The sequence below is a fragment of the Anguilla rostrata genome, unplaced genomic scaffold, assembly GCF_018555375.3.
Source record: "Anguilla rostrata isolate EN2019 unplaced genomic scaffold, ASM1855537v3 scaf0949, whole genome shotgun sequence".
Classification (NCBI taxonomy): Eukaryota; Metazoa; Chordata; class Actinopteri; order Anguilliformes; family Anguillidae; genus Anguilla; species Anguilla rostrata.
This window is the reverse complement of record NW_026986313.1, coordinates 34,958-58,566: the sequence shown is the minus strand read 5'-3', so window position 1 is coordinate 58,566 and position 23,609 is coordinate 34,958. Positions and strand designations below refer to the sequence as shown.

Sequence of the window (23,609 nt, the reverse complement as noted above, 5' to 3'; positions counted from 1 at the left end):
TAAAACATTAAACTTTTAATACATCAGCCTCCACAAACATGCAGGTTTCACAGGACGCAAAACATCACACCACAGTGAATTTTGCCGTTTCTGTTGTAGTCTGTATTGGTATCTGTTTGCTGTTAGTGTTTGTTTTGTGTTTCTGTGGGGTTATTGTTTTTCACATCCTCCGTCCCAGTGTTTTCGTTCTCCCGGTCACTTGTCTCCCCAGTGCCGTCTCTGTGTCTGTGTTCCCTGAGCTGCTTCACTCCCCTGTATTTGTGTGATTTCACTATTCGGGTGGTTCCGGTGGTTTCCCCCCTTCTTTCCAGTCTCGTTTTACTTCCTGCTTATATCTTTTACTAATTTCTACTAATCCTTACTAACATATAGATTGTAAAGTACTAACCTCATTAATATACTAACATGTGAATATTACTAATGGACTAACAAACACTAGTTTTGGGTTTTTGATAGTTTAGATCACTATACTAATACACTAAACATTCTCCCCTTTTCCATGCTGCGCTGTAGCTCCGCCCCTTTTCTTTCTAGTCTGCCCTAACGCTGAGTTCTGCAATTGCCTGCACCTGTCTCTTGCTCTAACTGCACCTCTCAGTCTCTGCACATGTTTTACCTGCTAAACCCAGGCTATCTGTTATCATTGTTGTCTATGTGATTCCAGTCTGCGTTTTGTCAGTCCCCTGTCATTTAATTAGTTATCCTAATGTTCTTCACCTGGATGTTGTTTGTTACTCTGCCCTCACTCACGTAACCTCTCCTTGATTGTTACCTTCCCCAGTGTATAAATGTCAGTCTTTTCCACCAGCTCCCTGTCAGAACGTTGATCATATTCACTGTGCCGATGATTTGTAAGCCTTCATTTATTGAGATGCCCTTTCCATACGACTTCGAGTTTGTCTGCCCCTTTTGTTTGATTGCTTTCTGGTTTGACCTTCGCTTTGTTTTGACTTATCTTTTGCCTGTTTGCCTTTGTACCTTCGCCTATCTGATCTCCTGGTTTTTAATTTTTTGCCTGTTTACCACTATTCTTTTGGAAACTCGATTTTGTACCGTCCTCTCTCTGATTACTTGGCTTTGAACTTGGACTGAATAAAGACAACGGTTTTTGGATTTCCCTGGTCTGCGTTTGGGTACTTACACAGAACATAACAGTCTCAGCAGATAGTGAAGTTCAGTGCTTCCTGTAGGAGCCCTGATCTAACTGGTACATCAGTCAGAACGAGAGGGATGTTACATCTACAGTGAAGATGGGAAGAGCTTTGTAAAGAATGAAATCAGCAAGATTTTACCAAAGGAGGGTGACCAAGATGGAACCCAAAACCCTTGTTTCCATTTCTATATTTTACAATTAGATTCACTTTGATACTCCTCATTGGCTAACTTATTTCACGTGGACATGCAAGTTATTTAAACATTGTCCATTAGTTGGGTTGTCAAATGTTATCCAGATAGAAAGGTATTCACATACCGAAGAAGTTCAGCAATACACAACACTTAGAAAATCAAACCGTAAATAGCTGAGAAACAAAGGCATTTAAGTAAATGGTTGCTTGTATTCTTAACTATTTTCATTGAGCAAATAAGTCTTTGTCAATAGCTAAAGCATATATACAGTGAGCTCCATAATGTTTGGGACAAAGACAATTTTTCTTGATTTGGCTTTGTACTCCACAATTTTATATTTACACTCAAACAATGCAAAAGTGGTTAAAGCATAGTTCTCAGCTTTTATTAAAGGGTATTTTCATGTTGGTATCACCATGCAGAAATAACATTACTTTTTATATATGACCACCCCCCCCCCCCCAACCCTGCCCCCTATTTCAAGGAACACTGTTACACTGTTAAATTCTCACCCTAATAAAGAAACACTTTTCTGACAGATCAGAAACGCCCAGGAGGCAGGCGTGGATGTGTCAGGTACTACTGTCTGCAGAAAACTTAACGCATAGAACTACAGAGGCTTCACTAAACATGTGTGCTCTCCGTGTGTGTTAATCTCCTCACACTTCTTCAGCATCATCTGCAGCGTTTCCGCCTTCTCCGTGTCTTCGTTCTCCCTCATTATTTCAATCAGCCTAAGAATACTTTGATGAGTAGAACCTGAATCAAACTTCAGAGCAAGCTGTTCAAGCTCAAGAACGGACAGGTAACACCTCTCCATCAGTTTGGTCTTCTCAGCCTTCATGTCCTTCAGCTCTTCTTCAAGTCTGGATATGTCTGTGGCTAGTTTGCATAGTTCGGCATGTTTTATTCTTTCTTCGGATTGTGGCTCGTCTTCTTTTTCTTGGTGGCCCTTGGAGCTGCTGGTTTCATCTACATCTTGATTGACCATTAATCTATCGGTTCTATCTGTAAAACTGCAGAGTGAGAATATCCAGGAAAGCCATGAAATGAAGCGGTTTGCCTCAGACACAGTGCTGGAAGTTGCATGTTGCTCAGCTGCGCATGTATTCTGATAGGTGTTACTTGTCCTCATGTCCTCTTTGTGCTCTTCCAGTTTTTTCTGCAGCTCCTCAAGTGCCTTGTGCTTCTCCTCCTCCTCTTTAATCTGACTCTCCAAGTTCCGGATATCCTCTTCCAGGCGACAACGTTTCCTCAAGACGTTTTCGGTCATCTTCAAGCTTTGCGGTTCCAATTTATCTAAAGCCTGAAAAAACTCTCTGAAGTGCTCTGCTCCATTATCCCAGGCTTTTTTATATGTTTCTTCGTATTTCTTAGCAAACATCTGAGGAGGAAAGTTGTTGAACAGGAAGTGAACAGGGTCATTTTTTTCATCTTTGAGGAAAGGTACACCAGACTCAGAAACTAGCTGAAGAGCAAGAGGTGGCATCCAGTCTGAGAAGGTGATGAGAATCATGAAGTTTTTCTCCATGTTCTTCCCGAAGATAGACAGAATGGCATCAAAGATGTATTTCTGGCTGGGACTTAGGCGACATTGAGATGCCTTCACCAGAAGGCAAACTGCATCTATTTGTTGAACATCACTTAAAGATTCCAAGAATGTGTACAGATTCTGAGCAATGTTTTTATCTTTATCCAGACCTGGCGTATCAATGACTGTGAGGGAAAAAGGAACAGACAGTTCCTCCAGCCCAAAAATCTCATAGGCAGTAATCACAGTGGTTTGAGATTCAGTTTGAGGTGTTTTGCTTTCATCTGGAATGATTTCAAACCTGATCTTGTCTTCCCACTTTACACCCAGCATGTAGTTGACCATCATATTGATGAGCGCAGACTTCCCTGTTCCTATTTCTCCCACCATCATGATTGTCCTCTTCCTTTTGTTGGGGTCCTTTCTTCCAAACGTGTATCTCCTGGCTGCTCCATCTGGTATCTTGGCTGTGTTCAGCAGGTATGTTTGTTTGGGTTCTGTTGCAATCTGTACACTGTTCTTAATTACATCTGACCACTTAGATGTAACTTCTTCTCTTGTTGTAGAGTAACTAAAAGATTAAGAGAAATAAAACGACTTATTTTTATTTTGTTCTTTATAACAATTACCACACACACACACACACGCACACGCACACACACACACCTCCAGGACATTGAGACAGATACAGTATAATATTATAGTTGAAGAGAAAATTATTTTTAAAATTTGTCAGCCTTAGTCAATAGTCCTCATGATTCATGAATAGATGGGCAGATAGTTATTCAGTTTACACAGAGTACAATTAGTATATCATTTGATGCACATAATTAAAACACTCCTTTGCCATAGATTTGCGCCAACATTCCCACAAACAAATAATTCAGACCAGAGACAAAAATGCAATCTGTGCAACAAATCTGCAATACTCCAAAATATCAACTGTACAAAAATGTCCAGTGGGCTTTATGTTGAGTACATATCTAGGCACCTATGAAAGGATACGGGTGAATTTAGAACCTTGTAAAGACCCCAAAGCACACCTTAGGCTGTATTCGAAACCGCATACTATCCGTACTTATCATCCTAACTGTGACGTAAAATTAGAATTTAGTGCACTGCATACTGACTAACTCACACTGGATAGTACATACGTTTTGTGTACTTAAAACATTCCTGGATGTGTACTACGGCTGCGTTACAAACTCCAAGCTACCTGTACTTAGCATACTTACTGGTTAGTAAAATAAGTATATAGCGTGTTCTCACTGCATAGCATGTTCCATTTGAGTAGGCGAAAAGTGCCAGATATTGGATTAGCAAGCATTTTGGAGTATGCAATCCCTCTTACTCAATGTTCAAGAGACCCATAATACATCATGGCTGAAAGTCCATCATCTGGGCAACCAATCATATGCTGTGATTTAAGGAAGTCTTTCTGAAGAAACAACTATGGCAGCAGCTGCCCCATAATTCTTTTTTTTTTGTATTATGTAAAAAAAATTGCCTATTTTTTCGTTCGAGGCTGTGATCAGGCGGATTCACCTTTCTCAAATCTGCAAAATTGATTATGTTGTAGATCAATACCATGCGACCAGGATTTACCAGCCTCAGTGAAGCTCATAAACTTCAGTGGTTACTTGAGGTATTGCAGTTTATTAATGGTAATTACTTCAGGCACTTGATTAATTTAGCGCCCTCATTTTAGCCTGACTACGTATTTAATAGAAATATATTTTTGTGTGTTTTTTTTCCCCCCGTTTTGAAGAACCACTCACACAAACACACACACACACACACACCAACAAACTCAACAATACAATGTAGGCTTAAGCTCTAGAGAAGACTGAATTAAAGAATAAAGTCCATTCGAATGGTGCATATAATTGATGTTGGTGTGAACATCATAATAAACCTCCTGTTCGGAGGTTTTGTATTATTCTATTGTGTATACTCTGTTCTGTAGAGTTTGCTACCAGTCAATAAACATCACCTAAAAGGAACCTATCAACTTTTGAATATCTAAAAGCTACTGTACAACAATATTACATTTACCACCTCTACAGTATGTGAACTGTAGAAACTGCAGTCAGATATTACCTTGTGTGAGATTGGGCCATCGCTGAGTTTTGAGTTACCAGTCCTCTTTTAAGAAAGAAAACAATGACAGAATTTTTGGAAACTCGTGAAAACTCAATCGGGAACTGGCATGAATGTGCATGAGAGGAACCGTCCCTGCGCCTGAAAGAGAGTAAAAAAAAAAGAAGTAATTTAATTTGACAAGCTAAACCCCACTAATGTACATTGAAATCAGAAGTTAGCTTCCATTGCTCATGTTGCAGGTCCCTCACACACACACCCTCTGCCTCTCCTGCGTAAGGAAGCAAGGTGAGGAAACAAGGAACACTGAAGTGTTCTGATGTACAAATGTAGTCTCTCAGAAACCTGTGTACCAAAAGTGGATTCAGTCCTAGGGAGATAAACTTCTTCAAAAACCACCCAGCTACAAATGTATGCAAATTACAAACTGAAGGTAAATTTGCTTGTTTTGATGTTATCTTCACTGACATTGTGAAGCAGACAATCTGGTGAAGAAGAATTGCAAATAAATGAAGAGAAATCGGACAAAGCCATGTTCTCACCTGTGTTTCTCAGATCATCTACAGCCCCAAAAAGGGCATCTTCCTGAGTCTCTTAACTTTTATAGACTAAGCACGATTGGATGTATTTTTATACTGGTCTTCAAGTAATAATCTCAAAGATTTTCATTAAAATGAATGTCTGTTAAGTCACTATCTATCGCTGAATTAGGTAACATAATGGTGATTGAGCCTATTAATGAATATTATTATTATTATAATTTATGATTAAAGAACTGGGTGTCTGTGGCGACGTTCTCGGGAAAAATAACAAGCGACGCATAGATGGTGATGCGTTTTCCATCACCCATCAGTGGTTGGTCCGCCAGAGAGGGTAGGCTGAGCTAACGCAACAGGCTTGCTCTTCAACTCACTTGTGTGTGAGCAGCATACTGTTTTTTCCGGTGTCTGCTAGCGTTAAAGGTGGTGGGGGGGTTATGGAACCCTAGCTAGCTAATGTAATTAACACGATCTAATGTCAGCTAACAATTAGAAAAAACGCTAGCTCACGCTACCGACCTGTACTGACCTCGCAAACCGTCTCTCGAATGCAATGCTACCTTGTTGCAGCGTTGCAATGTAGCTAACTAAAATCCAGTTCAGATAAATGATTCGCAACGAGACTGGGTGCAACTAGCAAAATTCCAAGACATCTGATTGTAAACGTTCTAAAACTGCACTTGGCGATTTGACAAGGTGGGTCTTTTGAGACCTTAGGCAACGGCTTCAGAGGCTCTGCAACTAACCAGTTCACACCGCTGCAATTTTCTCTGCAACATTCTGAAACCGTTTAGTCTCGTTGCGAATCATTGATCTTAACTGGCCTTAACAATGAATGAGTATGTACATAACGTTACTTGTATAACAACCATTTTTTATTCAGTAAATAATAAGTGTAATAGTTGGCGTGGCCCAGGTGCCAACTGACTGACGTCACACAGGCGACACTGGTTGGATCCAGCTGAATCTATGGGAAGTGAGGTCCAAAAACACACCTGCAATTACCGCTTCTCGCCATTGGTACCGCCAAAGAGAACGAAACTGAAATCTTCGAGATTGTAACTTTAAGAAACGTGTTCTAATTGGCCATAATCTCCTATGTTTTTTAACCAATTTACTATCATTTTAAAGAATAAATTAGTAACACACATCCTCACATGTTCTTTGGATAAGAAGCTTTAGGGGCATGATCATATTTTGTCAAAAACACTTTCACTTTTATTTCGAGTCACAGCAAGGAGAAAAACAACATGGACACAAACAAGAGAGGAAAATAAAAGCAGGACCCAGAGGAGGACCTGGAAAATACCCAGCAGTGCAAATGCAGCCTAAAGACAGTGCGACAAGACCAGGGAAGGGAGGCAGACATTGTCTCATGATGGTAAAATGAAACACAAACAACAAAGCCAGCTTTACGTGAATTTAAAGAAACTGCAACTGGCTTACAAAACTTGCACTTTTTATCTTCTTGTAAGTAATGAGTCCAGGGTACTTGTGGTTCTATTTTAACTTTGCCTAAAGCTTAATTTCAATGGATTTCAATAACATGATGGACATGGACAGATAACATTTGTTTAATCCACAAACAAAACATTTCAAGCCCTCATTTACGTATACAAACCAATATCATTACAGCTATATAGGTACAATACTGCTTTTTATTTTCCTTCACATTTCAAAACAATGATTTATGAGCAGAGCCACACAGGCAATCATTAAAATGGAGTGGGGGGGAAGGGGGGGATTCTAAAAGACAGCAGGACATGCACTTATAGGTATATGAGAAGAAAACAAACAACAAAAAATACCTCAACTCTCAAAAAAAAAAGAGTAACCTTTGTTCATATTGCAGGTCCCCCACACACACCCTCTGCCTCTCCTGCGTAAGGAAGTGAGAAGAGGAAACAAAGAACACTGAAGTGTTCTGATGTACAGTACAAATGTAGTCTCTTGGAAACCCGTGTAATCGCGGGTTCAGTCCTCAGGAGATAAACTTCTTCAAATACCACCCGACTACGAATGTACGCAAATGACAAACTCACAACTAAGTATAAATAAGCTTGTTTTGAAGTTAACTTCACTGACATCTTGAAGCAAACGATCGGTACTACAGATCCAAAGATCCAAACAGCCTAAAACTCCAGAATGCATCAAGAATGAAGAGAAACCACACAAAGCCGCTCTCTCACCTGTGTTTGCCGGATCGTCTGCAGACCCAGGAGGAGTGTCTTGCTGTGACTCTTAACTCATATAGTCTAAGCAGGGTGGGATGTCCTTCTGCCTCGGGGTAAAGAAATGTGTTCTAATTGGCCATAATCGCATATGCTGATGATTTTTTAACCAATTGCTTACCATTTTAAAGAATACATTAATAACCCCCTGCATTCTTTCTTTCTTTGGAGAAGAGGCAGAAGGGGAATGATCATATTTATTCTGTCAAACACTTTCACTTTCATTTTGAGTCACAGCTAGCTAGAGGAAAAACATGAACCCACAAAAAAGAAAGCAAAAGAAAAGCAGGAGCCATCAAAAGAACTGCATCGTGGCAGAGCATCAGCTGTGCCTGATGTTTAAAAAACTCAATTTTCTGCTTTTTGTAACTGATTTACATGGTGCAACAGGACAGTTTCCTTTAGTTCATGGTTCTTGTAGTTCTATTTTAGCTTTGCCTTCAGATTAAATTTAATGGGATTCAGTAAGTTCATGGAAATAGACAGATAATACTTAAATATTTATGTCTACTGCACAAACAAAAAACCTCATGCCATATGGTCCTCTTGATACAAACCAATAGCATTACAGCAAGTGTAGGTTTGTAGGTTCAATATGTTGTAATATGCATCACTTTTCAAAACTATGATTTTATCTGTTATAAAATGAGCAGAGCCAATTAAGAATTCACTGGGTGGTTGGGGGTGGCTGTTGATTTTAAAATACATGTTGTCCAGTTATACAGGGAGATTAGGAGAAAACTAAACAAACACATCCACTGTCAAATTAAATAATGAAGAGAGAGCACCCCCTTTTCATTTCTGTTTAAGTGAAATCTCTTTTCGGTGTTTGTTTGGTGTGAACTCCCCTTTGGGCACGTCGCTGGACGAGCATTAGGCCGAGAGATCGGAGGCAGGTGTTTCTCCAGTGACACGTTTCCCCAGCTTCAGCTCCTTGGGGAGGGCTCCACCTGCTGGAGGTCAGTGGTATGGCACCCAGGAGAGGCCCTCGCGAGCAGCACTACGGAAAATTACACTCGCACCCAATACGACCACACTGCAGCCTGCAGCAGGAACGTTCCCGAAATGTTTGTTTTGTTTTGCACTTTTTACACCAGCACTGTAAACCAGGTCCTCGGTGTGAGTCCAAACCAAACCAAACCAAAACTTTGACTGCTGCTATACCAGATCTTGAAATATCAAATATCATAGTGAACTTGCTTGTTGTCTTCACAAGGACAATGACATTATCAAATCACGCTATTACTTTTCACTACAAGTTAATTTAGTGTTCTTGTGTATTAGAATCTTGCCCAGATGTTCTCACCAATGAAGAGATTAATTCAAATGCTCTTGCTCTAATTTAATGCTAATCCATCAAAGTATCCTGTGTTCCCATGTTCTGTTTTAGACCACCTGTCACAATAAACACCGCCATTATAAAATGAAAAACAGGTCAGCATAGTTTCATTGCAGTAGAAAACCGGTGTCTATTGAGACTCTATGAACCTAAGTGACTTCTTGCAGTGTATTCTCATAGTTTGTGTATTTAAGATACACAATAGTTATAAATGCTGAGCCTTATTTCTAATAGAAAAGAGAAAAATGTTGACCTGATACACTGAGTCAGGAAAGTGAACATGGAAGGAACTTCAGATGATACAAAAACATTTTACAAGATTTTTATTTTAATGTATAAAGCTTTATATGGTTGGCTGCAGAATATCTTAAGGAGTTACTTATTCTTTACTCTCCTCCAAGATTAATTTGTTCACAGGGTGATGGCGATATGAAAATTCCAAGTATATCTAAAATTTTAATGGGCAGCAGAACCAGAGTTCCTGTCTCAAAACATACCTTGTGGGTGTGGCTTCTCACTAAAAAGTACTAAAATATTATTTGAATTCAAAATCAGATCGTCACGAAACTGGATGCATATCTTAGGCATGATTTGGCTCCACTCGGTCAACAGGTAGCCCTGTACTAGCATGCAAAAGATGGTGCAAATCGACCGACAGGGAGTGCTACATTAATTCATAAGGCAATTGAATCCAAATGTATTTGCCTTTTTCACATATACGCCTTATGCCCCCTATCTTTTCTGGCAACGTGAGAAAATGGTACATGTCAGACTGAACTTCTCTGGCACTCAGGAATATGTGAATATCAGAAGAAAAACATGTTTGCCCTTTTAAGACATTTCAGGGCATTCGTACACTGCCTCCGTCATGTTTCATGGTAGTATAACTGCATCATTGTGACTTTAAAACTATTTTAGAAAAAGGCACTATTTTCTGTATTAAACATGGTATTTACTAACAAGCTGGCCTGGCTATGCTAATATAACACAGGTCGGGCTATGCTAATGAAACACAGGTCTGGCTATGCTAATGAAACACAGGTCTGGCTATGCTAATGTAACTCAGGCCTGGCTATGCTAATGAAACACAGGTCTGGCTATGCTAATGTAACTCAGGCCTGGCTGTGCTAATGTAACACAGATTTGGCTATGCTAATATAACACAGATTTGTTAATCTTTATGTAACTCAGGCCTGGCTATGCTAATGTAACACAGGTCTGGCTATGCTAATATAACACAGATTTGGCTATCTTAATGTAACTCAGGCCTGGCTATGCTAATGTAGCACAGGTCAGGCTATGCTAATATAACACAGATTTGGCTATCTTAATGTAACTCAGGCCTGGCTATGCTAATGTAGCACAGGTCTGGCTATGCTAATATAACACAGATTTGGCTATCTTAATGTAACTCAGGCCTGGCTATGCTAATGTAGCACAGGTCTGGCTATGCTAATATAACACAGGTTTGGCTCACACACAGCACCTTTTAAGGAGATTCATATAAAAGATCAGAGTAGTAAAAAAACACAGAATCTTGTTAATTGCAGGACAGGCACTGAGATTATACCCAAACACATACAAGCCTTTAAAGCCAAATTGCTTGTATTAAAAAATATATTAAAATGTTTGAATGTATATTTAATTAACTGGTTGTGCATCAGAGTTTCATCTGAGCTATTTAATACATGGATGATAAAACAAATTAAGTACAAGCATTTAAAAAGAGTTTAAAAAAAAAAAAACTAAAAGTCAGTGTTCTTCCCTCAAGTAGCCAGACATCCTGTTACCATGGCTACTGAAGAACCACAGAACAAAACACAGGTGAGTACAGCTCACCTGCTGGGAAGTTTACGCTGGAAACTATGAGAATACACTACAAGAAGCCACTTAGGTTCCCAGAGTCTCAATAGACACCGGTTTTCTACTGCCATGAAACTATGCTGACCTGTCTTTCGTTTTATAATGGCGGTGTTTATTGTGACAGGTGGTCTAAAGTAGAACATGGGAACACAGGATACTACGATGGATGAGCATTAAATTAGAGCATGAGCATTTGAATTAATCTCTTCATTGGTGAGAACATCTGGGCAAGATTCGAATACACAAGAACACTAAATTAACTTGTAGTGAAAAGTAATTGCATGATTTGATAGTGTCATTGTCCTTGTGAAGACAACAAGCAAGTTCACTATGATATTTGATATTTCAAGATCTGGTATAGCAGCAGTCAAAGTTTTGGTTTGGTTTTGGTTTGGTTTAGTTTGGTTTGGTCTCACACCGAGGACCTGGTTTACAGTGCTGGTGTAAATAGTACAAATTTACACCAGTACAAAACAAACATTTCGGGAACGTTCCTGCTGCAGGCTGCAGTGTGGCCGTATTGGGCACAGCTGGAATTTTCTGGGGTGATGCACGTGAGGGGCCTCTCCTTGGTGCCATACCACCTACCTGCAGCAGGTGGAGCTGTCCCCAAAGAGCTAACGCTAGGGAAACGTGTCACTGGGGAAATACTTGCTTCCGATCTCTTGGCCTTATGGTCGTCACCAGCGATGTGCACAAAGGGATGTTCACACCAAACGCTCACCGAAAAGAGATTTCAGTTAAACAGAAATGAAAAGAGAGTGTTCAGTTTTCCTTTTCTAATTTGAGAGCAGAGGTATTTGTTTAGTTTTCTCCTACCATGCCTATATAACTGGACAAGTTGTGTTTTTGAATCAACAGTCCCCCTTCGCCCCACCCTCCAACCCCCCCGCCCCCCACCCCCCACCACCCCCTCGCCACCCCTCTTGGTGAATCCTTAAATCCTAAAGTGACTATACTCATTCTATAACAGATAAAATCATAGTTTTCAAAAGTGATGCATATTAAAAAATATATATTAAACATACATAACTGTAACAATGGTCTGTTCTCAGAGGACCATATGGCCGAAATTTTTTGTTTGAAAAAAAAAGCTGGAAATGTAGTTTTTTAAACATCAGGTACTGCTGGTATGTCCCATATTCACTCTGCACAATTGAATAAGTCTGATAGCTCCTGTCATTATCTTAATTTTCTTTTGCTCATTTTTGCGGGTTCATGTTGTTTTTATTCTAGCTGTGACACAAAATAAAAGTGAAAGTGTTTTTGACATAATAAATATGATCATGCCCATTCTGCCTCTTTTCCAATGGGAAAGAGGGGACGCAGGGGTTTATTAATTTATTCTTTAAAACTGAAGGTAATTGATTAAAAAAAAAACATCACCATGTGTGATTATGGCCAATTAGAACACAACATCAGGGCAGAAAGACATTCCTCCCTGCTTAGACTAAAAAAGTTGAGGCTCCAGAAGACACACCTCCTGGGTCTGCAGACGATCCGGCAAGCACAGGTGAGAGAGCGGCTTTGTGTGGTTTCTCTGCATTCTTGATGCATTCTGGAGTTTTAGGCTGTTGGATCCTTGGATCTGTAGTACCGATCGTTTGCTTCACAATGTCAGTGAAGTTAACTTCAAAATAAGCTTATTTACCTGCAGTTGTGAGTTTGTACTTTGCATACATTTGTAGCCGGGTGGTATTTGAAGAATTGCTTGCTCTGCTTCCTTTTGTAGGACAAGAAGAAGGTGAGTGTCCGAAAGATTTGCCGCATAAGCAAAGGAAACTACTTTCTGCTGTGAATGTGCATCAGTGGGGTTTATCTTGTCAAAATAAATGTATATCTTTACCTTTCTCAGGTGCAGAGACGGTCCTTCTCGTGCATGTGTGTTTCCTGGTTGCCAAAGACACTGTATTTGTTTTCTTTCTGTGTTTACAAGAGGACTGGTACCTGAGAACCTGAGAATGGCACAATCTCATGGAAGGTAACAATGCAGTTTCTACGGTACACATACTGTTTGTTTGCAACAGCTGGTTACTGTAATATTGGCATTTCGGTGTATTGCAGATGACAGATCTGCCACGCAGACTTCCTTTTTGTCTCTGGTTTGAATCATTTGTTTGAGGGTGTGTATACAGTTCTCACAAATCTCTGCCAAAGGAGTGTATTAATTATGTGCACTGAATTATTTATTATTGTACTCGGTGTACACTGAATAGCTGTCTTCACTTTGTAAACTGGATTCATAAAGAATATTCACTAAGGTTGACATTTTTTAAATGATTTTTTCTTCAATTATAATATATGATACTGTACATGATAAGTGTGTGTGTATGTGTGTGTGCAAGTGTGTCTGTGTGTGCCTGTGTATGTGTGTTTACCTGTGTGCATGTGCATACGTGCATGCGTGTGTGTGTCTGTGTGTGTGTATGTGTGTGCATGTGCGCGTGTGTGTATGTGTGTGTGACTGTTTGTGTGTGTGTGTGTGTGTGTGTGTGTGGTAATTACTATAAATAACAAAATGGTTCTTTAGAAAAAAAATTCTCTATCTTTTAGTTGCTCTACAACAAGAGAAGAAGCTACATCTAAGTGGTCAGGTGTAATTAAGAACAGCAAACAGATTGCAACAGAACCCATAAGAACACACCTGCTGAACACAGTCAAGAGAGCACTGAACAAAGATGGACTCATCAGGAGATACACTTTTGGAAGAAAGGACCCCAACAAAAGGAACAGGACAATCATGATGGTGGGAGAAACAGGAACAGGGAAGTCTGCGCTCATCAATATGATAGTCAACTACATGCTGGGGGTAGAGTGGGAAGATAAGATCAGGTTTGAAATCATTCCAGATGAAGGCAAAAGACCAAAAACCAGTCTGATTACTACATATGAGATTTTTGGACTGGAGGAGCTGTCTGTTCCTTTTTCCCTCACAGTCATTGATACACCAGGATTTGGAGACACAGGTGGGCTTGAAAAAGAGAAGGGAATTGCTGAGAATCTGTACAAGTTATTGAATTATTTAAGCAGCATTCAACAATTAGATGCAGTTTGCCTTGTGGTAAAGGCATCTCAGAATCGCCTTACTTACAGCCAGAAATACTTCTTCGATGCCATCCCGTCCATCTTTGGGAAGAACACGGAGAAAAACATCTTGACTCTCATCACTTTCTCTGACTGGATGCCACCTTTAGCTCTTGAGGCACTTCTTGAGTCTGATGTACCTTTCCTCAAAGATGAAAACAATGAACCTGTTCACTTCCTCTTCAACAGCCATCCTCTTCAGAAGTTTGCTAAGAAATACGAAGAAACATATAAAACATCTTGGGATAATGGAACAGAGAGCTTTGGAGAGTTTTTTGAAACTTTGGATAAAATGGAACCGCAAAGCTTGGGGGAGATTAAAAATGTCTTGAAGCAACATCACTGCTTGGAAGATTTTTTCTCGAAATTGGAGAGTCAGATCAGGGATGTGGGGGAGAAGCACAAGGGACTTGAGGACGTTCAAAAAACTCTGAAAGAGTACAGACAGGACTCTGAGAAAAATAACTTTGAGTATAAATACAATGAAGTTGTCAAAAAGAAGGTCAAAACTACATCTAAGTGGTCAGATGTAATTGAGAACAGCAAACAGATTGCAACAGAACCCAAACAAACATACCTGCTGAACACAGCCAAGATAGCATTGAATAAAGATGGACTCATCAGGAGATACACTTTTGGAAGAAAGGACCCCAACAAAAGGAACAGGACAATCCTGATGGTGGGAGAAACAGGAACAGGGAAGTCTGTGCTCATCAATATGATGGTCAACTACATGCTGGGTGTAAAGTGGGAAGATAAGATCAGGTTTGAAATCATTTCAGATGAAGGCAAAAGACCAAACATTGAATCTCAAACCAGTGCGATTACTGCATATGAGATTTTTGGACTGGAGGAGCTGTCTGTTCCTTTTTCACTCACAGTCATTGATACACCAGGATATGGAAACACTACAGTGAAAGATGATATAATTGCTGAAAATCTGTACAGATTACTGGAATATTTCGACATTGTTCAACAACTAGATGCAGTTTGCCTTATGGTGAAGGCATCTGCAAATCGCTTCACTCCTTTCCAGAAGAAAATCTTTGATTCCATCCTGTCCCTCTTTGGAAAGAACATGGAGAAAAACATAATGACTCTCATCACCTTCTCTGACTGGAAATCACCTTCAAATGCTCTTGAGGCAGTTATCGAATCTGGCGTACCTTTCCCCAAAGATGAAATTGATGAGCCTGTTCACTTCCTGTTCAACAACTGTCCTCTTAATTATTATCAGAATAAATATGAAAAATCATTCAAACAACACTGGGATAACGGAACTGAGAGCATGAGGAAGTTCTTTCAGACTTTGGATCGAATGGAAAGTCGAAGCCTGAGGATGACTGAAGAAGTCTTGAGAGAACGCCGGAGACTGGAAGCTTGTATCCAGACCTTCGAGAGTCAGATCAAGGTTGTGGAGATGAAGCGCAAGGCACTTGAGGAAGTTAAGAAAACTCTGAAAAAGCACAAAGAGGACATGAGGAGGAATAACAACTTTCAGTATACATCCCAAACTGTTGTCATGGAGAAGATCCCAGTTGGTGAAGCTGCAACTTCCTGTTCAAAGTGTGAGGTAACCTGCCACACTCCATGTACACGGGCGCCTAACCTGTGGTGGTGTCATGTAATGGACTGGAGTGGGAAATGTACGGCCTGTCCAGGAAAATGCAGCTACACGTTCCATAAAAGAGAATGCAAAATATATGCAAGAAAACATGTAGAGAAAACTGAAACTCGTGAGGACCTGAAAAAAACTTGTGAAACTATGATAGCCACACAAGAGAAAATGATGTCCACTCGTGAGCAAGAGTTGAGGAATGCAGAAGCTGAGAAAACCAGCCTCATTGAAAGGTGTTTCCAGTGCATTCTCCAGCTTAGAAAGCTTGCTCTGAAGTTTGATTCTGATTCAACTCGTCAGAGTATTCTCAGGCAGATTGAAATGCTGAAGAAGAACAACGAGGCAGAGAAGGCAGAAATGCTGCAGAAGATTCTGGAGAACACTGCATGAAGAGATGAAGAAATGTTTAGTTGCACATTCTTCTGATGTTGCATGATCAAAATGATTTGTTTTAGAAAACCTTAACAGTTTATTTACAGAGGAATCCCCCTGTTTACCCTTCTGTGGGACAGACACAGTCAACAGCTACCAACAGCTAAAGGTGTATTCAGTCAGGATTGCAACTTTATTTATCTCTAACTCTAGTGGTGGAACCTGTCATCTCCATAGAAACTAATGAAGAGATACTTCCAGGCTCAACAGAACAACAGACGAGGTGTTCTGAGAAGTAATCTCAGTTTAAGCCAGAAAGCAAGTCTTCGAGAAAGGGTAAAATATGACAACATGCTTGACTGGTAAAATGCTCAACTGGTTTTATTGTTTTATATTGGATTTGTCTTGAGGTGGATTTTTATTTACTAACCGGTATGTTTTATCATTTAATTAAATATCCATGAATAGAAGTTTGTATTTTGTGTGTGGTGTAGCTTTGGATTTATGAAATAGGGGAGAGTGCGGAAATAACTAATGGTTTTTGTATTTGGCTCAATTCTGAAAACATCACTAGAGATAGATTTATCATTTTTAAAACAAACAACCTACGTCCCTTGGCTATGATTACACACCACAATGAAATTTCTGGGACGTACCATTCACTAGCAACCTGACCGAAAGTACTGAGAGTGGAATGTTACATTGATTACATTATATGTTTTTCATGGCCCACCTAGATCTGTAATGTAATGTAATCTGTGAAAATCTATCACAAGACTGTACTTTATTCTCTGGTTCCTGTCTAATGTCTGTTCAATTCAAACGGCTGTATCTGTCGATGTCACATCACCACATCGCCTAAAGTTGAAGTTGTGTTAAATATATTTACAAAGATCCAGTTTGAGTTGAACAAATCCAATCAATTTGTTCATTAAAAACCCTGTTTGCTTAAACCCTGAAGGGGGGGGGGTGTCTGCACCTTTGCCTGCCTAGCAATGCCAGCAAGCTAGCACGCTACATCAAATCTAAAGAAATCTATTTGTCACTAAAAGACTGTTTATGATGACATACATTTGGATTCCATACGCACATAATATAGTAGCCAAAAAACACTTCCGGTAAATAAAATTCACTTGCATACAGCCAAAACAAGACTTTTGGCGATAACTCCTGAAATAGTTATTAAACTCTCCTGCCATTCGTTGGAGACAGAGAGATGGTAATTCTGCATATTTAACCTGAAATATGTTGTTCAAGCTCGATGCATCTACCTAAAAAGTCTGTTACATTTTATCCTGTCTTAGATTTTGTCCCACTCTCCCCTACATGTAATGTCAAGCATGAATCTTGCACAAGTTGTTCTTGGGAGGAATGACTGCTGAGGTAGTACTTTACTGTTTCAAAATCTTGAGTACTGTCAGCTTTCATTGTAGGTAGATAAACTGTTTTTATTTTGTTTGAAATGCTGCGCTCCTCCATTTACTGCTTTTAAGGCCAGTTCAGATGAAAACTGAGGGCAGACGAGACTAGATGAATTTTGTCTGCAGTTAAATTACATTACTGTTTCCATTACATTACATTTCTCATCATTAACTTGGGACTGAGGATCTGACATACTGAATTCATGGAAACCTCAGTGGCTGAGCACATATTCTAAAAAACTTGGTAGTATAAGACCAATAGCATCTATTCTGCAAACATTCTAAAACAGTCTCGGATGATTTTTTGATCTGAACTGGTTTCTGTAATGGTTTTTTTGCCTTCTAATGTACTATGAGGTGCTTAGTAGATTAGTGTTTCCCCAGGGCCTATAATCCTGATGGGTAGATTTTTAAAAAAACCTTTTGACTTTAACTGCTCTGGTGGGAGAAGGAAAATATATATCCTCTTACTTAAATTTTTTCCTGCTATTTACTGTTGAATTTGTTTTCTGTGGACTGTCTAATTACAGGTTATATGTACATGTATATATATGAAGTTGTATGTATTACATAACTTGTTTAACCTGTGCATACCTTTCTATTTATCTGCACCACAAATAACAACAAGACCAATGGACCATGCTTGCATTCATGGGATTACATCTGCAATTGAAAGATGTAATGTTCTTCTCATTCTGACTGATGTTCCAGTTAGTTCAGGGCTCCTACAAGAAGTATTGAACTTCACCATCTACTGTAACTGCCAAATGCACTGTGGTGAAATGTCTTGCATTTTGTGAAACCCATACGTTTGTGAAGATCTATGCACGAAATAAAAGGTTCAGACTGGATTTGTGTGAGTTTACTTTGAGTGCTGATGTGGTCTTAATCCTGAAGCCATTAGTTCATTGTCTCCCACATTGATGGTTATTTATTGACTTCATGTCATGAATATTTAACCTGCTTCCTCAAATATAATAAATTCAAGTTTCAAGTTTTATTTGTCATATGTGCAATAACCTCAGCAGAGCAGTGTTATGACAATTAAAAGCATTGGTTCCAGGCATCCCCAGATAAATATAAGTAAAAATTAGTTTTTAAAAATGTAAGAAATTAAGAATAGACTATAAACAATAATATGACATATCACTATAAGTAATAAAAATATACAATAAAAACTAACATGTAAAAGGTGGCCAGTGCAGTTCCAGTAAAGTGACTGAGTGTCTGTGGGAGAAGGAGGGAGAGAGAGAGAAAGAGAGAGTGCAGAATGGCAGTGAGTGAGGCAACGGCCGAATTAAAAGAGCTGCAGCAGGACAATGAAGCTCTTAGAATGCAGCTGGCCAGGGACAATGTGCACAACACGGAGCTGCAGGACTGTGTGTGTACCTGCAGCTCCACAGGTACACACACAGCACAGCCCTCCCCGACACACACACGCTCCCGGACACACAGGCCCTCCCCAGAACACAATCCCCTGCTGACACACACACACACCCTAACACAACCACAAACCTTACATTACAGCCCCTCACTGACACACAGCCCCTTACTGACGCACACACACACGGTAACACAACCACAAACCTTACATTACAGCCCCTCACTGACGCACACACACATACTGAGACACACATACCCCCTAATGCACAACCTCCTACTGACACACAGCCCCTTACTGGTGCACACACACATACTGAGACAAACACACCCCCTAATACACAACCTCCTACTGACACACAGCCCCTTACTGATGCACACCCCCTAACACACAACCTCCTACTGACACACAGCCCCTCACTGACGCACACACACATACTGAGACACACACACCCCCTAACACACAACCTACTACTAACACACAGCCCCTTACAGACACACAGACAAAGCACCCCAATGCCGAGGTGGTCCTATTAATGGACTCCAACGGGAAGTACCTAGACACACAGAGGATGTTCCCAGGCCGGCGGGTCAGCGCACTGCGCTGTGCGAACACAGGACAGGCCCTGCAGCAGCTGAAGAGGGACACACTGGGGAGCCCGGCCTGCATCGTTATACACACCGGCACCAACGACCTGCGAGCTCTGCAGCAGCACACCGCTCGCGCTGTGAGGAAGGTGGCAGTGAAGGCCACACAGGAGTTCCCCGACTCCAGAGTGGTGGTCTCCACACTGCTGCCCCGAGCAGACACACCCCCACACATCATTGCAGCAATCAATGCCGAGATCACCAGAGGATGTGCCACCCTACCCAGTGTACACCTGGTACACCACCCTGCCCTGGGCCCTTGGCACCTGCATGACGCTGTGCACCTGAACAGACCAGGAGTCAGGATCTTCGCCAAGTCCCTTAAGGACATCGCTCTGGGCCGCAGCCCCGCCAGCACCCCCCACCTCCTGCCCAGCAGAGCCCCATACAGCAGGAGGCCGCAGCCCCACCAGCACTCCCCACCCCCCCACCTCCCCCCCAGCAGAGCCCAGTACAGCAGGAGGCCCCCCCTTCTCCCAGCCCCACCTCACCAGCGCAGCAACATGTGGGTACCTGCTGCCCATCAGCGCCCCGCCCAGCCCAACCACCCCAGGCTCCCCATCCACAGGCCCAGAGCCCACCAGGAGCAGCAGCTCAGCTATGCTGCAGTCCTGAGCCAGCCAACCTGCCGACACCCTCCGCCCCCTGCCCCCGGCCTCGCCCCCACCACCACCGAGCTGGGAGAGATTATGAGCCTTCTCAGCCTCCTCTGCAGTAAACTGATGGGTCACCAAAGCAGGTAGGAAGGACGCTTACTGTCCCAAAATAATAATAATAATAATAGTAATAATAGGAAGAAGAAGAAGAAGAAGAAGAAGAAGAAGAAGAGGAAGAAGAAATAATAATAAATAATTTATTCTCAAGAGCACAAACTCTGACTTTATTAATAATGTAAATAGTTATGATGTAATTGTTTTGTTAGAAACATGGTGTCGTTTGGATGCACTGACTCACTGTCCCTCAGGTTACAGGGAAATCATACTGCCATCATTGAAATTAAACCATGTCAAGCACGGCAGAGACTCTGGGGGACTCATAATATGGTTTAAGGAAGACCTGGCAGCACACATCACCCCAGTAAAACGAGGCCCAGCACACATATGGCTAAAGTTTAAAACAGGAATAGTCATGTGCGATAATGATGTGTACCTGTGTGCGGCCTACACCCCCCCTACTGAATCCCCTTATTATGATGAGGAATTTTTCCGTAACCTCCGCACAGAAATCAGCCATTTCCAGGCCCAGGGACATGTGCTACTGTGTGGAGATTTTAACGCTAGGACTGGAACAGAGCCAGATTGCATAAATAACAACGGAAATAGACATATATTCGGACAAACCCCTCTAAATTTAATACCAACCCCAACACAGAGAAACAACCCTGACCGTGCTGTGAATAAAAATGGTAGGGAGTTAGTGCATCTCTGTCGAGCCCTAGGCCTGTACATTTTTAATGGCAGGATCAGAGGGGACTCTTTAGGGAGGTTCACTTACTGCTCAGTTCTTGGGTCGTGTAGTCGATTATGCTATCACTGACATGGACCCCTCTTTCATCAGTGCATTCACTGTCAGACCACAAACCCCATTTTCAGACCACTGTCAAATCAATGTGTACCTGAAAAGAAATGGACAACCCAGGAATACTGAAACACAGCCCTCTAAGCTGTACAATCTCAATCCGACATACAGATGGGCTGCAGACAGCATGGACGAATTCACCAAACCAACAGTTCCACTGAAATTACTAACCATATTAACAGTTTCATTTTAACACAATTTAAACCCGACCAAACTGGCGTAAATCTGGCAGTTAAAATGATATTTTCCATCAATCAATTAAAGCTAAGCTCAAAATAATTAAACAGAAAAATAATCAAAAATCAACTTCAAAAGAAAAATGGTTTGATGACGAAAGCAAATCAATAAGGAAAAAATTAAGACATCTATCAAATCTGAAACATCACCAACCACAAAACCCAGATGTTAAATGTTAGATGACGACTCATAACTGGTATTTAAAAAATATCTTTAATGTTCCTGTGGAAAGTACATATGTACACATACAGTGCTGCTAGAAAGTATGTGAACCCTTTGTGCAAAATGTATTTATTTTTTTATCATGAAATCTTTATTTAGTCAGTACAATCTTTTTTTATCTGACACAACAGGTTTATATTTACCAATTCCATATGTTATTTTAGAGGATATCATGCATGTAGAAGAAAAACTAAACTAAAAAGGAATTATTGCAGGTGCAAAAATAAGTAAACCCCACAATGCATTGGTTAAATCAAGTAGGTAAGTAGAATCATGTGGGTAAATAATTGTGTGCCAAATTATCCAATAAAAGGAGAAATCTTTAGGAAAAAGTTTGGGTGGAACTCGGATTAATAAAGATAACAAACTGGGTCAGTTTGGTGTTACCCATACAGCTGAATGCAAAACAAACCATGCTGAGAGGAAAGAACATTTCAGAGATCAGAAAGAGGGTAGTGAGAACACATCAGTCTAGGGAAGGCTATAAAATCATCTTTAAAAAATTTGAGCTCCATCAGTCCACTGTAAGGCAAATAATTTACAAATGTAGAACATTTTCCATGACAGCAACTCAGACTAGAAGTGGACGCCCTTCCAAAATAGCCCCAGGAGCCACAAGAAAAATAATAAACCAGGTAAAAGTCAATCCAAACATAACATCTGGAGATTTTCAGACCTCTCCTTGCTGCATTTCAGTGTAAATCTGTGTGCTTCAACAATAAGAACACTGAATTTAAATGGAATTCATTTCATTTCAGTTCATGTTGGTGGGAAGAAGCCTCTGTTGTCAAAAAAAAACCCAAAAAAAAAACAAACTACAAACTGTCTTAACCTCATAACGCAAAGCCCCTAGTGGTCGGCACACAGGCATTTGCCGAGATTACTGAACTCAGACATTCAGTGCTATTGTAACCAAAGTATGAGTTAACAAGACCTAGGTTAAAACCTAGTATATGGCTGGACCTAACAGTGTTTCCTGTTAGAATGTTTTTCAGTAGCGGGGGAAAGAGTTTTGCTGTACCTGGGCGGTGCGCACGTGCCGCCGGCATCGCAGTGAATATCAACAGGTCATTTAAAAATATGAAATAAAATGACACTTGACTGAAAAACAAACTGTAGAACATATTTATTGATATCTATTTATTCATACATAATGGCTCTTTGACCCACTACTTACAGGGGGCACTGTATATTAGCCTCAGTGACAAAGTTTGCAGCCTGGCTGAGAGCCATGGGTGGAACCTTGTCTTGACTACCCATTTAGGGTCCCAGCCTGATAGCCTGTGCTTAGTCTTCGTTTTCTCTCCTCTCTCCTGTCCTCCTCCACTCTCCTCTCCACTCTGATCTCTTTCTGCCCTCTCTCCTGCTCCACTCTGCTCTTCTGCTCCATTCGTCTCCACTACTCCTGCCTGTCTACTTGTATAATAAGTAGAGCCTGACCGATATATCGGATGGCCGATATATCGGGCCGATATGTGCATTTTTGGACCATATCGGTAGTCAAGGCTTCGAGAGTCGTCTGGTCTCCCCCACCTCTGCGGTCCAGCCCCTCTTTCATCATTGCCTCCGCCCTGCCCACATCTGTCGCCACCTGCTGTTCCCCATCACCGCCTCCCGGCCCCACCCATCATCTGAGCCACATCATAAACCTTATAAAACTGACTGACATGTTGGTCACCAGTCTGCACCCTGAGCCGACCAGAGGAGGATGGGTTTCCCCCTTGAGCCTGGTCCCTTCCAAGGTTTCTTCCCATCTGCCACAGGGAGTTTTTCCTAGCCACTGTTGCCTTAGGCTTGCTCCTGTGGGGGTTTAGGCCAGGGTTGTCTGTAAAGCGTATTGTGACAACTGCTGTAAAATACGCTATACAAATAAAATTTGATTTGATTTGATTTGAACAGTATCCATCAGACAGAGCTAATTTCCCCGTTGATTTAACGGATCCCACCGTGAAGAGGACCATACTTGACTTGGGTTCATGTAAACCAGAGGGACCCTTTCCCAGGGACAAAAAAGGCAGGTATTTCTCAACAGAATATTATTGCAAGCGATCTATACTGGGTTGTAAGGTCCCTCGTAAATGGCTATGTTATTCTCCGAA

General features: G+C 41.0%; 2 protein-coding genes across 3 annotated transcripts in view; one reads left to right on the top strand and one right to left on the bottom strand.

Moving 5' to 3' along the window:
• Positions 1–1,843: 1,843 nt before the first annotated feature.
• The window catches only part of LOC135246849 (uncharacterized), a 46,032-nt gene continuing 24,266 nt past the window's right edge, over positions 1,844–23,609 (bottom strand). Inside the window, exons 1-3 of one of the 2 annotated variants that reach the window (XM_064320127.1) lie at positions 7,707–7,899; positions 4,979–5,119; positions 1,844–3,449 (exon numbers count right to left, since the gene is read on the bottom strand). In XM_064320127.1, the coding sequence (XP_064176197.1) occupies positions 1,958–3,449; positions 4,979–4,998 (1,512 nt within the window). In that variant the 5' untranslated portion in view covers positions 4,999–5,119; positions 7,707–7,899 and the 3' untranslated portion in view covers positions 1,844–1,957. Of the gene's footprint in view, positions 3,450–4,978; positions 5,120–7,706; positions 7,900–23,609 lie in introns of those variants that run through there. The other variant, XM_064320128.1, reaches the window with a different exon arrangement.
• LOC135246853 (uncharacterized) lies at positions 12,447–18,296 on the top strand. Its single transcript, XM_064320133.1, has 3 exons — positions 12,447–12,694; positions 12,806–12,931; positions 13,504–18,296. Exons 2-3 carry the CDS (start codon positions 12,912–12,914, stop codon positions 16,040–16,042), a joined length of 2,559 nt encoding a protein of 852 aa, XP_064176203.1. The 5' UTR covers positions 12,447–12,694; positions 12,806–12,911; the 3' UTR covers positions 16,043–18,296.